This window comes from Bison bison, unplaced genomic scaffold (genome assembly GCF_000754665.1).
Source record: "Bison bison bison isolate TAMUID 2011002044 unplaced genomic scaffold, Bison_UMD1.0 scf7180017864452, whole genome shotgun sequence".
Classification (NCBI taxonomy): Eukaryota; Metazoa; Chordata; class Mammalia; order Artiodactyla; family Bovidae; genus Bison; species Bison bison.
Genome location: NW_011495014.1, coordinates 41,125 through 58,801, shown reverse-complemented (window position 1 = coordinate 58,801; position 17,677 = coordinate 41,125). Strand labels below are relative to the sequence as shown.

The following is a 17,677-nucleotide window of genomic DNA, read 5'->3' as shown; positions in this document are numbered from 1 at the left end:
GTACCAAGCAGGCATGTAATTCATGCTTCAGAGAAGCATGAGGAAGACGTGATTGCCTGAATCCTTCTACTCGTCCCAGCTTATGCACATTGTGTGTGCTTGTGCTCAGCTGCTTAGTCGCTCAGTTGCATCCGACTCTTTGTATGTTTTACTGCTCAGTTTATAAGCAGAAACAGTTTTAGGGCAGACCTGCAAACCCAAACATCTCCAGGATCCCAGTCCAAAGCTTAAAGCAATGACAAGCACCTGGAATAAAACAGGAAGTGATAGGAGGTCATCTTTCAGTTTTTAAAGAGAAGCCAGAAATTGGGAGTTTTCTATAGTCTCTGATTTTTACATGTTGGCAAATAATTCTTCAAAAATCTTATCTAAACTAAATAAGTCAACAGTTTGTGATTTCCAATTTGGGGTTAGTAGCTCTAAATGTCAGAAAAGGCAATGGCACCCCACTCCAGTACTCGTGCCTGGAAAATCCCATGGACGGAGGAGCCTGGAAGGCTGCAGTCTATGGGGTCGCTGAGGGTTGGACACGACTGAGCGACTTCACTTTCACTTTTCACTTTCATGCATTGGAGAAGGAAATGGCAACCCACTCCAGTGTTCTTGCCTGGAGAATCCCAGGGATGGGGGAGCCTGGTAGGCTGCCGTCTATGGGGTCGCACAGAGTCAGACACGACTGAAGCGACTTAGCAGCAGCAGCAGCAGCTCTAAATATGCAAAAATTTAGAAAAGAGAACTTTCTGGTGGGTGGAGGGTGTAGTGGGGCAGGAGAAAAATTTTCTTTTATTTCTAGGAGAAGATAGAAGGCAGGAAGACAGAACTGGTTCATGACTTGAGAACAGACTTTTAATAGGGCTGATTTTCCTAATGTCCTCCAGGGTTTTCTCAGACCATCTCCCCCCTCATCCTTCCAAGGTCCCCCACCCCATCACACCACACTCATATACATGTACACCCAGTTCCTTTGTACCCTGACACCCTCAGGCTCTGGAAATGTGAGAAACTGGACTCAAAGCTAATCTTAGAAGAGCAGACTCCAGCTATAAGAAAGGAACATGATTCCCCTGACTGGGTCTTTGCTATCTCCACCTAGGAAGAGTCAGCTGGAGACTTCCCTTCTTAGCGAGAAGTAGAGTTCAAATAAAGTAGATCTATGAACCATCTTATTTTAGGCTTCTAGGTTTTCTCAGCATTAACCAGTATGGTAGACTGTGAAAATGCTTAATTAATCTTATTACTCTATACACATCCCTTTGCAATACGACTTTTTACTCCTCTGATATTGGGACTTCTAGTAAGAAATATATATTTGGTTTTCTGTCATTTTCTGGCTTGGAGCTCCTGAACCTGTGGAATTCTCCAAATTTTGAGAGGATCAATGTGTCTTTTGTTATGTTAAGAAACCGGCTTTTCTAAAAACTCTGGATAACCTAAGGATGGGCTTCCCAGGTGGCACAGGGGAAAAGAATCCACCTGCCAATGCAGGAGATGCAAAAGATGTGGGCAAGAGATTCAGGTTTGATCCCAGGGTCGGGAAAATCCCCTGGAGTAGGAAATGGCAATACATTCCAGTATTCTTCCAGGAAAATTCCATGGACAGAGGCATGTGACAGGATACAGCCCATGGGGTCCCAAAGAGTCAGACACGACTGAGTGACCTAAGGATGGGGGCACGTCACACACACGTGTTGCACAGCACACACACTCAACTTAAGGATGGGGCCCAGTTGCCAGGAGAGTCAACCGTGTGATTAAGATGGAACTTCAGTCCCTTCTCAGACCTCAGGGAAGGGAAGAGGCTGGATATTGACTTTGCTTGATGGTCAATGATTTAATTAATCAGGTCTAACAAGATGAAGCCTCCATAAAAACCCCAAAGACAGAGTTCATAGAGCCTCTGGTTTGGAGAAGATGTGGAGATTTGGGGAGAGTGGTATTCCTGGAGAGAGTATGAAAGCGCCAAGCCCTTCCCACACAGCACACCCACTGGGTCTCTTCCAGCTGGCTGTTTCTGAGCTCTGCTGTGTGTGCTCAGTCATGTCGGACTCTTTGTGGCCCTGTGAACTGTAGCCTGCCAGGCTCCTCTGTCCATGGAATTTTCCAGGCAAAAGTACTGGAGTTGCGTGCCAATTCCTACTCCAGGGGATCTTCCCACCTGGGTATTGAACCCACATCTCTTGCATCTTCCTGCATTGGCAGGCAGATTCTTTATAACTACGCCACCTGGGAGGCCCAGTGAACTGGTAATCTAGGAAGTAAAATGTTCCTCTGAGTTCTATGAAACACTCTAGCACATAAATCAAAGCTGAAGAGGATGTCATGGGAACCTTGGGTCTCTAGCTGGTTGGTGAGAAGCACAGGTGATGACCTAGACTCGCCTTCGTAGGGAGGATTGAGGGAGAGGCGGTCCTGTAGGACCGAGTCCTTAACCTGTGAGAGGATCCAGTGCTCCCTCCAGGTAAACAGTGTCAGTATGAACTGAACTGTGGGACATCCACCCAGTGTCAGTGCTGTGTGACAGCAGTGTGGGCAGGAAGGAGAAACATTTATCAGACCCTCTCATCAAAAGATGGGTTACATTCCTCTTTCCTTTGAATCTGGGCTTTGTCATATAGAACGCTCTTTGGCTAAAGAGATATTAGAAAATGTGATGCATGCAGAGACGTGGCAAGCACGTGCACATTGGGGCTGGCAATCCTCTGTCTTCCAAGAGCACAAAGCGAAGAAAATAGGCTGCTAGCAGCCCACATGGACACAAGGCCACTCAGAAGCCTAACTGAATCAGTCCAGAACTATCTACCACCCTGAAAACCCACAGAATCTTTAAGAAATAATAAATCTCAGCTGTTTAAGACACCAAGTTTGGGATGGTTTAAATGGCAGCCACTAACAAATCAGATCAGACTATTCCTCCCTTGAATGTTGATCTTTTATGATTTTAGCCAGATATTCCTCACCTGAACACATAGCTGAAATGGAGCCCTTCATTGGGAATTAAGTAACCTCCATATCTGTAGGAAGCAGAATTAGCAACAAACACGATGCACTGGGAAAAACCAAAGCAGAGTCCGTAAATATTCGCTTTTCGGAGGGCTGTCTTGTATGGCTTCTCCAGTTCTGCCTCAAATGCTTCTATAAACTGCCTCTCCTTTCCAATCCCAGCCACAGTACGGATATTACTGAGGGCTTCATTTGTAATCTGAAGAAGGAAAAAGAGCTTTAGAAATAAAAGAGCAGAGGTAACTACTTTCAGGACATCTTCACTGGTTACATGGATTAGATCCAGTGAAAATGGCAGAAGGCGATACACATCACATCTTCTGGGAACAAAAAGAAGTTGCTGGAAATCAACTTGACTAGACCCTGAGACATCCTATCAGTTCAAGTTCTACTCACTATTAACAAGGGTCTGTCTAGTTAAGGCTATGGCTTTTCCAGTAGTCATGTACGGATGTGAGAGTTGGATTATAAAGAAAGCTGAGCGTCGAAGAATTGATGCTTTTGAACTGCGCTTTTGGAGAAGACTCTTGAGAGTCCCTTGGACTGCAAGGAGATCCAACCAGTCCATCCTAAAGCAGATCAGTCTTGGGTGTTCATTGGAAGGACTGATGTTGAAGCTGAAACTCCAATACTTTGGCCACCTGATGCGAAGTGCTGACTCATCTGAAAAGACCCTGACATTGGGAAAGATTGAGGGCAGGAGGAGAAGGGGACGACAGACGATGAGATAGTTGGATGGCATCACCGACTCAATGGACATGGGTTTGGGTGGACTCCGGGAGTTGGTGATGGACAGGGAGGCTTGGCGTCCTGTGGTTCATGGGGTGGCAAAGAGTCGGACACGACAGAGTGACTGAACTGAACTGAACTGAACATGGCTTCATTGCCTCTAATTGTTGAGGAAGAGAGGAGAGGGAGAAAAATGGTACAGAAGGCTCTCTTTATGAATTCATTTGAAACGTCCAAAATGGTTTCTTTAGATGTGTCTGAAACAGAAGATTGTTTCCATAATATAAATTTAAAATATTAGATTCTATTTCTTAAAAATTATTCTGACAACATATTACGTAAGAAAAATTAAGTATAAAGCTTAGTTTTTAGTCTATACTATGAATTTGTATTTGTTTCAATCCCTACTCTAGGGTAAATAATTACTATTTCTGAATTAGGGTCCTATCCTAAAAAAGGTAGGCAAGTGGGCTATTTTCTACCATTGGCATACAAAATTCTTCTGGCTTCTGCCTACTTGGGCTATGTTAACTTTTCCTCTTCAAAGAGACAAACCTTAGTTGATAGTAAATTTATTAAAAGGGGAGGGTGTATATATGTGTGTGTGGATGATTTCTTGTCCCTGATAAATGTCTATGCCATCATCTCTTCACTTATCTCTGATAACCAGATTTAATTAGAACAGTCTTAAAAGTGCATAGCTGCAGCCTAAGTGTATTCAGGATCTAAGCTGTATGTATTTCATGGTTCTCTTTGGGAAAGATACTTGCCACAAGTCTAGCAGACACTGAAGTGTGAAAGTTAAAAGTGTGTGCCAAAAAGATGGTAATTCCTTTCTATGTTGGTAGTGTGACCAGGAGAAACCATTAAGCTTAAAAAAAAAAAAAAAAAAGAAGAAGAACAGACAATAAAGGTAACTATCCACTCCTGCAAAGGAGGATACTATGCCAAATTGGGATGTGGGAAAAGCTAACTGTCTGGGAGTAAACTGAACATGTAACCTCTGTGTTTGCCCCACTATTTCTCCACATCTGCTCAATCTCATAGCATCAGAGGCATATATGAAAAAGGCTAATGGGAAGTTTCTAATCATGAGTGATTGCAGGCTAACAGCTTCCTTAGGCCTATTTGCGCTACTCCTTCTTAACAGTTTGACAGCCACTCAGCCATAAGCAGCCTGAACAGTGAATGTGGGAGATTACCTGTCCCGCTACTTCCAGAGACTCCTTGTCATGAGTGGCAAATCCCATCAACATTCTGGTCTGTATGGCTCCCGATAAAGCCAAGAAAGGGAAGAAGCACACTATAACCAGGCTTAGCTTCCAGCTAAACAAGAAGGCAATGATCATAGCCACAGCGATGTTAGTGAAGGCATTGACCATCATCCCGATCTGAGAGCCAGTAGCCTGCAAACCAAAAGCAATCAAACAATCTCAGATATGCAGTGTCTGATTAAACATTATGAGAAGGTTGTTTTCTAACAAAAAGATAGATTGTTTAAATTATTATGATAAAATTGTAATATATAATATATATAAAACATAATGTTTATCATTTTAGCCATTCCTAAAAGTATAAACCAGTGGTATTAAATACCTTCACAATGTCATGTAACCATCACCATATCTATTCCCAAAGTTTTTTCATCATCCCTAACAAAAACTCTATACCCAATCAATATTAACACCCCTTCCTCCCTCTCTCCAGCTCCTGTTAATCTCTATTCTATTTTCTGTCTCTGTGACTTTGTCAGTTCTAGGCACCACATACAAGTGAAACCATACAACATTTATCCCTCTATGTCTAGCTGATTTTACAAAGCATAATATTTTCAAGGTTCATCCATGTTAGAGCAGGTATCAGAACTTTATTTATTTTAAAGCTGAACAATATTCCTTAGTGAGTATATACCATATTTTGTTTATTCATTGCTGTTGATAAACACTTGAGTAGCTTTCAGCTTTGACCATAATGAATAATGGTGACATGAGCATGGGTGTACAAGGATTTGTTTGTGTCCCTGCTTTCAATTCTTTCGGGTATATATACTTAGGAATGAAATCACTGATCATAGACTAGTAGTTCTATGTTTAAAAAAGGGAGAATCTTCTACATAATGAGACCCCCGTAGAGCATTTGAACACTGGATTAATAAAAGTATTACATCTTATTCACAGCTTCTTGGGAGCTCATCTATTGACTAATCTCATTTCATGGGTATCAGAGCTAGAGTAGTCAGTGAGAGATTAATTCTAGTGATAATGAATAACCTATAAAACTCCTTGAAGATGGAAGGTTGTAAAAATAGTAGAAATGAGCTTATGGCTTATTTATTTAGTCTAAGGTCAAGAATAAGGTGAACTAGATACTAGAAAAGTCAGATGATAAGAGTAAAATTGGTATAAACTCTTTAAGCAGCAAGATAATGCATATTAAAACCTTTCAAAATGATTATACATTTTGATCCAATGATTATATTTTAAGAACTAAAAAAATAATCAAGAATATGCCAAGCCTGATGTAAAATGATATACATTACTTACAAGGAGGAGACCTAAATGGGAAATTCTTTAAGAAATTGTGATATAAAAATAATGAATTATGTAGTTATTAAAAATTTATCATAGAAGAATATATAAGGGCAAAAATATGCTCACATCAGGTTGCTTGACAGAAAAAAAGAAAGATTACAAAATAATATGCAGAGTGTAACCCAAAGACTGTGAGAAACACATTTCCACAGAAAAAACCTATGTAAACACGTGTTAGTCACTCAGTCATGTCCAACTGTTTGCAATCCCATGGCCTGTAGCCTGTCAGTCTCCTCTGTCCGTGGAATTTTCCAAGCAAGGATACTGCAGTGGATAGCCATTCCCTTCTCCAGGGAATCTTTCTGACCCAGGAACCAAACCTGGGTCTCCTGCATTCCAGGCAGATTCTTTATCATCTGAGCCACTAGGGAAGCCCCAGAGAAAAAGCCTAGAATGATCAACATGAAAAAATTTACAGGGACTTTCCTCTCAGTAAAAGGATTCTATGCTCCTTTGAAAATCTCCATGTCATTGTCCATATTGTTGGTTGAACTGGTAGGAGTTGAGATATACATACAGTAAGGCATCGGCAATCCAGCAAGTTTTTTCTTCCAGGAAGAGCCTCACAGACAAACCATGACTTTTTCCCTCTTTGCCTTTTTATAATGGAAAGCGAGTAGAGGTGTTGGGAGGCAAGCTCTCATCACTTTAATCCAAATGCTTGATTTTATAAAGGTATAGACTCACCTTTACATGTGGGTAAGTCTCCTGAACAAGGCAACAGGTTCTGGGGTTAAGAAACCACAGCTTAGTCTCCATTATTCAGATACACAGGCTTTGGAATGTGTCAAGATTATAGATAGCGATCATTTCCATCTTTCCCTTGATTTCCTGGGCTGCTCAGAACAACTTCTCTTTTCCTAAAACTAATTTATAACCCCGAGTACGTGTGGAAGAGGCTTTTATCCATACGCCCTCTTGGGGGCGCTATTAAGTCCCATGGAATCGGAGCCTCTGGGCCTAAAAATAATCTGAGAAAGGAGACCTGGAAAAGTTCTCAATTACTAAACTTGCAGGAAATTCGAAACCCTGACAGATTTTGATTCATGCTGTAACACTGATTCTCGGCACTGCCGAGGAGATGGTTTGTTCTCACTGCTGTTTGTCAGCTTTGGAAACGAGAGAAAATGTGGCTCTGGGGTACCCTAGTCCCACGAGTTCCCATTTCATAGGAAATACGTACGTAATTCTAAAAGAACCTCTTGATGAAAGTGAAAGAGGAGGGGAAAAGCTGGCTTAAAACTCAACATTCAAAAAACTAAAATCATGGCATCCAGTCCCATCACTTCTTGGCAAATAGATAGGGAAATGTTGGAAACAGTGACAGACTTTATTTTCTTGGGCTCCAAAATCACTGTAGATGGTGACTACAGCCATGAAATTAAAAGATGCTTGCTCCTTGGAAGAAAAGCTATGACAAATCTTGACAGTGTATTAAAAAAACAGAGACATTACTTTACCAGCAAAGGTTCATATAGTCAGAGCTATGGTTTTTCCAGTAGTCATATATGGATATGAGAGTTGGACCATATAGAAGGCTGAGCACTGAAGAATTGATGCTTTTGAGCTGTGGTGTTGGAGAAGACTCTTCAGAGTCCCTTGGACTGCAAGGAGATCAAACCAGTCAATCCTAAGGGGAATCAGTCCTGAATATTCACTGGAAGGACTGATGCTGAAGCTGAAACTCCAGTGCTTCGGCCATCTGATGCAAACAGCTGACTCATTAGAAAAGACCCTGATGCTGGGAAAGATTGAAGGTGGGAGGAGAAGGGGACCACAGAGGACGAGTTGGTTGAATGGCATTACCAACTCAATAGACATGAGTTTGAGCAAGCTCTGGGAGATGGTGAAGGAAAGGGAAGCCTGGTGTGCTGCTGTCCATGGGGTCGCAGAGTTCAGACATGACTGAGTGACTGAACAGCAACAACAACGTATGTAATTATCAGAATACGCAAAGGAAAGAAAGTCTACTCCGGTTGCTACATCCCTGGTCTCCCCCATGGCTTACCCCTTGAACTTGGGAAGCATCTGTAGCAAGCCTTGTTGTCAGGGCTCCGGGGCTATTTCTGAGGTCATCGAACCAGCCGATGTCTTGCCCTAACATTGCTCTGAAACCCAATTTACGTAGCCTTTTTGTCAGAAGTTCCCCGGATTTGGCAAAAGCGTATCCCTAAAACATAAAGGAATCTTTAGTGATATTTTAACTTGAAATGGCAGAAAATAGCTAAATTGCTTACTGAAAAACAAAATTCCTTACCTGCAAAAACTGAGTGCAAAGAGAGAGACAGCCTATTGCTACAAAGAGCAGGCACACACCATGGATCTGTGATCTTTGTTCTTCTTTATCAGGAATCGAAAAAGTCTTTGCAAGACAGTAAGCAAGGAGGTCACTTTATTATTACAAACAACAGCAAAAGAAATAAATTCAAATATGTTTAAAAGAAATTTCTCTTAGGCATTGGGTTAAAAACAACTTCACTATAAACATACTAGTATTAAACCAAAGTTAACTATGAATATGTGTACTTTATCTGTGGAGAAGGAAGGCTGGTGAATGGAAACCAATAGTTGTGATTTAAAGAATTTTTACCTTGCTTCTTTGCCTGCTGTAGGCAATTTTATTGACTTTTCTTTGATACAGATGAAAAATATGATGAATGCTTCAAATTCTTTACATAATAAGGTAAGGGAAAAAGAAAAGAAGAAAGGAAAGAAGTGGGGAAGTTACTTGAGAATCTAAGAATATTATTCTCACCTAGTATTAGTTTTATAGTATTTATATATATACAAATAATAGCATCATTAAAAAAGCAATTGGCATACACCACACCAAAGCAACTAGCTATCAAGGCATTGACTGGGATTGGCCTAGGACAGAAAAGCTTTCATACATCAGAGGCTGAAATTGCTGCCTCTAAATCATCCGAAGTTGAAAACATCCCCCTCAAAAAAAACTATGGAAATTATGAGTGGGTTTTTTCCAGTCTATAATAAGTGGCAAACTATATTCATAAGTATATTCTGAACTTAGAGGCACATGTTCAAGTAACTGACAACAGCCCAAGCTGTTGCAATAAGAAAATGTGAAGAACAGCTGCATACTCTTAATAACATCGCCTTACAGTAGGTTTTAGGTACAACAAAACCTTCCTAATTCAGACTATGTGAGGGAGCTGTGAGAGTTCAGAAAGACTATTCATTAGAGAACTGCACAATAAATCTTTATTGATTGCTCTGCATTAATTTGAATAACTAGAACAATGCCAGCAAGCAGTTGCTCAAAGGAAACCATTTATTCAATAAATATTGGAGTGACTGCTGTATGCCAAATAAATCTCCTGAAAGCAATGTTTACTTCTCCATTAACAAGCCCTTTTTTGTAAAGCAGAAGTAACCCATTGAAATCATCACAAATTTCAATTTGGGAGGAGGTGTTCTAAATTAATGAGATGTATTGTTTCCAGGACAGAGTTTCTGGGGCCTTTATAGCTCTTAGTAATAAAAGATACATTTATTCTTAATGAATGAAGTGGGTTCAGAAGATGCCACAGTCATTCATCCCAGCATGGAATAACTCTTGTAAGTTTATTTTACAGTTTATAAATAAAAGAACTTATATTTCAGTTTGGTTTTAGAAAACACTATACAAATCCCCCCAAACCCCAAACTGTGATGCCATAATTCTCATTCCTCCCTATGGTTCTCTATTATAATCATGGACTATAGCACAACAGATTAACCAGTTTAACTTTTATTTTACAGATGGGAAACTAAAGCCCACAAGCTCAAGTCCTCTGTCCAGGTTTGTTTAGCTGATGGTTATTGCTCTGTTCTGTTCTGTTCTGTTGCTCAGTCGTGTTTGACTCTTTGCAACCGCATGGACTGCAGCATGCCAGGCTTCCCTGTACATCACCAACTCCCGGAGCTCGTTCAAACTCATGTCAATTGAGTTGGTGATGCCATCCAACCATCTCATCCTCTGTCGTCCCCTTCTCCTCCCACCTTCAATCTTTCCCAGCATCAGGGTCTTTTCAAATGAGTCAGCTGTTTGCATCAGGTGGCCAAAGTACTGGAATTTTAGCTTCGGCATCAGTCCTTCCAATGAATATTTAGGACTGATCTCCTTTAGGATGGACTGGCTGGATCTCCTTGCAGTCCAAGAGACCCTTAAGAGTCTTCTCCAGCATCATAGTTCAAAAGCATCAATTCTTCAGCGCTCAGGCTTCTTTATAGTCCAACTCTCACATCCATACATGACCACTGGAAAAACCATAGCTTTGACTAGATGAACCTTTGTTGGCAAAGTAATGTCTCTGCTTTTTAATATGCTATCTAGGTTGGTCATAACTTTACTTCCAAGGAACAAGTGTTTTTTAATTTCATGGCTGCAGTCACCATCTGCAGTGATTTTGGAGCCTCCAAAAATAGTTTCTCACTGTTTCCATTGTTTCCCCATCTGTTTGTCATGAAGTGATGGGACCAGATGCCATGCTTTTAGATTTTTGAATGTTGAGTTTTAAGCCAGCTTTTCACTCTCCTCTTTCACTTTCATCAAGAGGCTCTTTAGTTCTTCTTCACTTTTGCCATAAGGGTGGTGTCATCTGCATATCCGAGGTTATTGATACTTCTTGCAATCTTGATTCCAGCTTGTGCTTCTTCCAGTCCAGCATTTCACATGATGTACTCTGCACGTTAAGTTAAGTAAGCAGGGTGACAACACACAGCCTTGACGTACTCCTTCCCAATTTGGAACCAGTCCGTTGTTCTATATCTGGTTCTAACTGTTGCTTCTTGACCTGCATACAGATTTCTCAGGAGGCAGGTCAGGTGATCTGGTATTCCCATTTCTTGAAGAATTTCCCACAATTTGTTGTGATCCACACAGTCAAAGGCTTTGGCATAGTCAACAAAGCAGAAATAGATGTTTTTCTGGAACTCTCTTGCTTTTCCAATGATCCAACAGATGTTGGCAATTTGATGTCTGGTTTCTCTACCTTTTCCAAATCCAGCTTGACCATCTGGAAGTTCACGGTCCACATACTGTTGTAGCCTGGCTTGGAGAATTTTGAGCATTACTTTGCTAGCGTGTGAGATGAGTGCCATTATGTGATAGTTTGAACATTCTTTGGCATTGCCTTTCTTTGGTATTGGAATGAAAACTGACCTTTTCCAGTCCGGTTGCCACTGAGTTTTCCAAATTTGCTGGCATATTGAGCACAGCACTTTCACAGCATCATCTTTTATAATTTGAAATAGCTCAACTAGAATTTCATCACCTCCACTAGCTTTGTTCGTAGTGATGATTCCTAAGACCCACTTGACTTCGCATTCTAGTATGTCTGACTCTTGGTGAGTAATCACACCATTGTGGTTATCTTGGTCATGAAGCTCTTTTTTGTATAGCTCTTCTGTGTATTCTTGCCATCTCTACTTAATCTCTTCTGCTTCTGTTAGGTCCATACCATTTCTGTCCTTTATTTTGCCCATCTTTACATGAAATAGTCCCTTGGTATCTCTAATTTTCTTGAAGAGATCTCTAGTCTTTCCCAAACTATTGTTTTCCTCTATTTCTTTGCATTGATCACTGAGGAAGACTTTCTTATCTCTCCTTACTATTCTTTGGAACTCTGCCTTCAGATGGGTATATCTTTCTTTTTCTCCTTTGCTTTTCACTTCTCTTCTTTTCTCAGCTATTTGTAAGGTCTCCTCAGATAACCATTTTGTCTTTTTGCATTTCCTTATCTTGGGGATAGTCTTGATCACCACCTCCTATACAATGTTACGAACGTCCATCCATAATTCTTCAAGGCACTCTGAAGGAAATGCCTGTTTTCCAGATTCCAGTGCAATGGTTTTTTTTTTTTTTCTGGGCACAACTCTGTTGGTTCTGGGTAATATCCATCTTCTCAGTATTAAAAAAAAAAAAAAAAGAATATTTGGCTAACACTAAATTCAAGATTGGGCATCATCTATCTGTAATATTTACCCCTAAACTCTACTGCATGAGTCCTTTGTACATTCTTACTGAAATGCACCCCAAAGGGCTGCCCATCCATAGGTTTCTCTGTTTTTAGAGCAGCTATAGTTTGCGCACACATCTATACCATCTTGTAAAGGTGAGTTTAGGGAGAAAATGAAATTTCATTAGATTCTTGCTATTTACTAGATACAAATATATTACTTAATCTACTTTAATTTAAATGAGGATTTCCTTAAAATTGGGATTCTTAAAACAACCCAGTAAGGTAGATTTTCTTGTCCCATATTACAGATAAAGAAACTAAGACTCATCAAGAAGAAGCCACTTGCCTAAACACACACAAACAGTGCAGAGCAGAGAAGGCAGCAAATCCAAGGCTGGCTGATTCCAACATTCATGCTTTTCCGCAGCATGGGTGTGTGCTGCATGCTAAGTCGCTTCAGTCGTGTCTGACCCTTTGTGACCTTATGGAGCCTGCCAGGCTCCTCTGTCCATGGGATTCTCTTGGCAAGAATACTGGAGTGGGTTGCCATGCCCTCCTCCAGGGGTTCTTCCCAACCCAGGGATCAAACCCGCATCTCTTACATCTCCTACATTGGCAGGGAGATTCTTTACCATTAGTGCCATCTGGGAATCCCTTGCATGCTACATCCAAGCTACTGTTCCAAGTCAAACAGACCCAGTGAAAGTGAACCAGAGAAAGTAAGCCTTACGTGTACATTGAGGCTTCACTAGATTAGCAACCAGGCTCCTAATGCCCACTTTTTTTTTGCTGTGTCCTTGTCACAAACTATGGTCTCAATACCAAATGTGAATATCGTGCCCTTTAGATATGTCAGAATGACAATAGCACAGTTAAAACCAGACTATTATCTGACTCATGATTATACCCTATGAGATGAAACCATCATGAACCCACTGATGAATCTGTGATAATTATGCTAAGAGACAAAAACAACCATGTTTATCAAAGAAGAAAAATAATAAAGCTTTATTCTCTTAGCAAACTTAACCCTGTGGGAACATCAAAGATGAACAGATTTGGGATTTCATCCTGCTGCTCTGATCCTTTGGTCCTTAGGTGAAAACCCCAATTGCTTAGGCTAGGATTTTCTGGTTGTGACCAGAAGAGTCACAGAGAATATTCTCACCATCAGTAACCAAGTGGGTGCTGTTGGAGGGCAGGTGTTATAGTTTGAACTCTATTGGTCTTTCTGTATAACTCGTGACTGCTGGGACAATTTTCTGGTCAGGATCTCTGCCAGAGAGACCATAAAAGTCAAAGGAAAATAGAGGGGAAAACTGAAACTTGGGACTCTTACACATCCTTTAGGTTAGGCTTCAGAAAAGCAGGTTATAGGGCTGGTCCCACCACCTTCTGTGACCCTGTGTCACCTTAAACAAGTTCATAAGTTCTCCAAGATTCTAGGTTTTCCTCCTTGTTGATCTCATAGGATTCGTGTATGTGTGTGTGAATTTCAACTGAGAAAATATGTCAACATTTCGAGAACTGACTTCGCAATGATAAGATTTTATTGGAACTCAGCTCTGCAGTCACATTGCCTGGATTTGAATCCCAGATCCATCACTTACTCCTCTAAGTTCTTTAGTTTGCTCCTTTGTCAAATAGGAACAATAAGAATACCTACCACAGCTGGTTATTAGGAAAGTTTAGTGAACTATTATATATAAAGTTCTTGCTGCTGCTAAGTCACTTCAGCTGTGTCCAACTCTGTGCAACCCCATAGACGGCAGCCCACCAGGCTCCTCCGTCCCTGGGATTCTCCAGGCAAGAATTCTGGAGTGGGTTGCCATTTCCTTCTCCAACGCATGAAAGTGAAAAGTGAAAGGGAAGTCACTCAGTCGTGTCTGACCCTTAGCAACCCCATGGACTGCAGCCTTCCAGGCTCCTCCGTCCATGGGATTTTCCAGGCAAGAGTACTGGAGTGGGGTGCCATTGCCTTCTCCTATAAAGTTCTTAGATAGTGCCTAATTAATGTTTGTACTTATTATTATCATCAATATTATTATTTTTATAGCAATAATATAAGATGGAGAATATAAAAACTCCTAGGAGATGAAAAACTGAAATAAGTGTATTCTTTGTACATGCCTTATTTTACTTATCTCTTCCTTTTCCTGTTTTCTCCCCCAACTGCCCATTTCAATGGTGCAATGAGCAGAAGAGCAGAGTATTATACAACATGCATGAAGACTTGCTATTACAAATCAAACTTTGTACCTCAGCTGATCAGCAAGATCGAAATGGCCCCCAAATCCTTTTATATCATTCGAAGAACTTGCTTTGCATTCTTATTTGGTTTGCATATGGGTAAACTGCCCTCTTTTGACACTAAGTTTGCAGCCATAGTCTTTTTCTTTCTTTTTTTTTTTTTTAACAGACACAATGACTGTCAGAGTGTGCTGCCAGCCCAAGTGAGAGTCTCAGCTTTGTCTTCTCACCTCCTGTTTGATGGAGACTTGAGACATTTTTAATTCTTTAGAGATGAGAGGAGGGGAAAAAGAACTAAAAGAACAACAACAACAAAAAACTTAAAAAAAAGTTAAATACATTACAACCAACTTATCAAAAGTGACAATATCCAGACAAACAAAAGGTAGGAGGAGAATAAAGCTGGTCCAGCTGCTTGCTTACCCCAAGAATCTGGCTGAATAAAAAGGCATACATGGGTGTGACCGTCCCATTGACAGCTGCACCCACAGAGCCTACCAGCATGTAGGGCCATTCTCGAGCATTGAGTCTCAGAATCCTCCTCACTGGGGCTGGTTCAATTTCTTCTTCCACAGGAATGTTCTTGTCCTTGAGGGGAGAGGAGGTTACATTAATTATTTAAATGTTTGCATACACTCTTTTATTATACAGTTGTCCCTTTGGCATTCACAGATGTGAGTCATGGTTTGATTGGTTATGAGTGACCTCAAAGACCTATAAGACAGGGTGATATGATAGCTTGTGAGAGATGGTTTTGAGCTGCTTGCCGCCATGCTATGACTTGGGCTTCCCTGGTAGCTCAGTGGTAAAGAATCCGCCTGCCAGTGCAGGAGACACAGGAGACACAGGCTCAACCCCTGGGTCGAGAAGAACCCCTCGAATAGGAAATGACAACCCACTGCTGTATTCTTGCTAGGCTAGTCCCATGGACAGAGGACTCCTGTGGGCTGTTACCATCCATGGGTCACAGAAGAGTCAGACACGATTTAGGGACTAAACAGTACCACATGCTATGACTTGGATGGGACTGATTTTAGAGTGTCTGCTCATCTGAAGGTGAGCTGGTAGTTCTCATTTCACAATTGCAGAGGTATTAACACTTGGGGAGTGGTAAATAAGTTGGATCTATAAGAAAAATGACTCCCAGTTTAGAAACATTTTTGTGCTATAGTGAGTATGTGGAGTGCTATGTCGCTTCAGTCGTGTCTGACTCTTTGCAACCCTTTGTGCTACAGTGAGTGGTATTTACACATTCAAGGATTTGTGAAATTTTCAAAATATGTCCTTTATAAATGTCAAAGTCTAGTGACTGCCTCAAGCCCCAAGGCAGGCCAGTGTATCTAAACAACACAAAATAATTTTTAAAATGTATTAACTGGTGACAATGGTTATCAATTGCGTATTTCTGTGAAGGTTTTCTTTAATTAGTGCCCAGAAGTAAATGGTAATCAATTTGGATTTCTAAATTCTTCATGTTCTTTACAAGGAGTACAAATTATTTTAAAATTTCCCCATTCCAATTTCTTTAATTGCCATTAAAGTGTCAGAGCTAGCAAATTTTTAGCCTCTTGAAGGCAAAAATTATATTCAGAACTTCATCATTTTTACAATCATTTTTCCTCGCTAATGATATTCTCCAGTACTTGGTCGTGAGGCCCATTCTTCAATAATTTGCTAAATTTATTGTTCACTTTGTTTGAGAAAAGATTTTAGGTGGATTATATAGATCTGTATTGATTTTTTTTTCTTTTTCTATTAAAATATACTAAAAATGTCTACAGCAAATTGACTACAAAACTGTTAGTGTTCTATTTCATTAACACACAGTTATTTACCCCTTAAGGAGCTGACCATCAGGAACAGACAGCAGTAAGGAACTTCAGATACTATCCTTTTGCTTCCAAAGTCAAAGATTTCATTACCAATTCAATTGAAATAAAAGCCTGGTGTCCTTATTCTAGTTGCAAGCCAAATAGGATGGAGGGAGAGCTTGCTTGGTGATGGATCTGTCAATGCCTCCATTTCAGGTTCTCTCTTGGTCTGCCCTCAATAGTTGCTACACACTCATGCAGCAAATCCTTCAATGATTTCATCTCTGATGTCTTACTCAACTCTAGGAAATCAATGCAGAGAGGAAGAAAGGTGCCTGTGAAAGCGTGAGGGAAACGGGCATGTGGAAAGAATGTGGTTCTTGGATGAGCCCCACGTGGCCACTGATGGAATCTATCACTGAGCACTTCGGCTCTCTGGGGCTCGGTTGCCTTCTCCTCCTCAAAAGGAAAGAAATAGACAAAGTTCTCTATGGCTCTCTTATGTTTCTGCACATCTTGTGAAAAGAGGCACTGACCACCTTTGTTGAGGCTGTTTTCTCAAGAATGTTGGTATAGAAAATAGCCTTGGAGGAGGGGGATAGTGTTTCCATCCTAAGAAAAGGGCTTATTGCTCATTATAAAAACACCAGGTTTCTCAAGCCTAGGATTCCTCTTCCCCTTCCTTTGCTGGTATCACCTACTTCTCTTTCATCAGCTGAGAAGTGGGGGTAGGCCGGGGAGTCAGTGGAAATGCTGTGCACTGGCTCCTGCTCATGCTCTGAGTAAAGTCTTTCATCTCTGACACAGCTCTTATGTATTCTCCAGAATCCATAAAATTGTGTCAGGCTAACTTGATAGCTTCTTGGAGAAGGGTGTTTCCTATGACCAGTGCATTCTCTTGGCAAAACTCTGTTAGCCTTTTCCCTGTGTGGATGTGAGAGTTGGGCTGTAAAGAAGGCTAAGCACCAAAAAATTGATGCTTTCAAACTGTGGTGTTGGAGAAAGACTCTTGAAAGTCCCTTGGACTGCAAGGAGATCAAACCAGTCAATCTTAAAGGAAATCAACTCTGAATATTCATTGGAAGGACTGATGTTGAAGCTGAAACTCCAGTACTTTGACCACCTGATGCGAAGAGCTGACTCATTTGAAAAGATCCTGATGCTGGGAAAGATTGAAGGCAGGAGGAGAAGAGGGTGACAGAGGATGAGATGGTTGGATGGCATCACTGACTCAATGGACATGAGTTTGAATAAACTCCGGGAGTTGGTGATGGACAGGGAGGCCTGGCGTGCTGCAGTTCATAGGGTTGCAAAGAGTTGGACCTGACTGAGC

At 40.9% G+C, this 17,677-nt stretch overlaps 1 protein-coding gene across 1 annotated transcript in view; it reads right to left on the bottom strand.

Moving 5' to 3' along the window:
* LOC105002356 (bile salt export pump) overlaps positions 1–17,677 on the bottom strand; it is a 68,191-nt gene that overhangs the window by 11,487 nt on the left and 39,027 nt on the right. The window contains exons 14-18 of the mRNA XM_010858924.1: positions 14,957–15,121; positions 8,578–8,682; positions 8,329–8,490; positions 4,932–5,135; positions 2,958–3,199 (exon numbers count right to left, since the gene is read on the bottom strand). Coding sequence (XP_010857226.1) covers positions 2,958–3,199; positions 4,932–5,135; positions 8,329–8,490; positions 8,578–8,682; positions 14,957–15,121 — 878 coding nt within the window. The remainder of the gene's footprint in view (positions 1–2,957; positions 3,200–4,931; positions 5,136–8,328; positions 8,491–8,577; positions 8,683–14,956; positions 15,122–17,677) is intronic.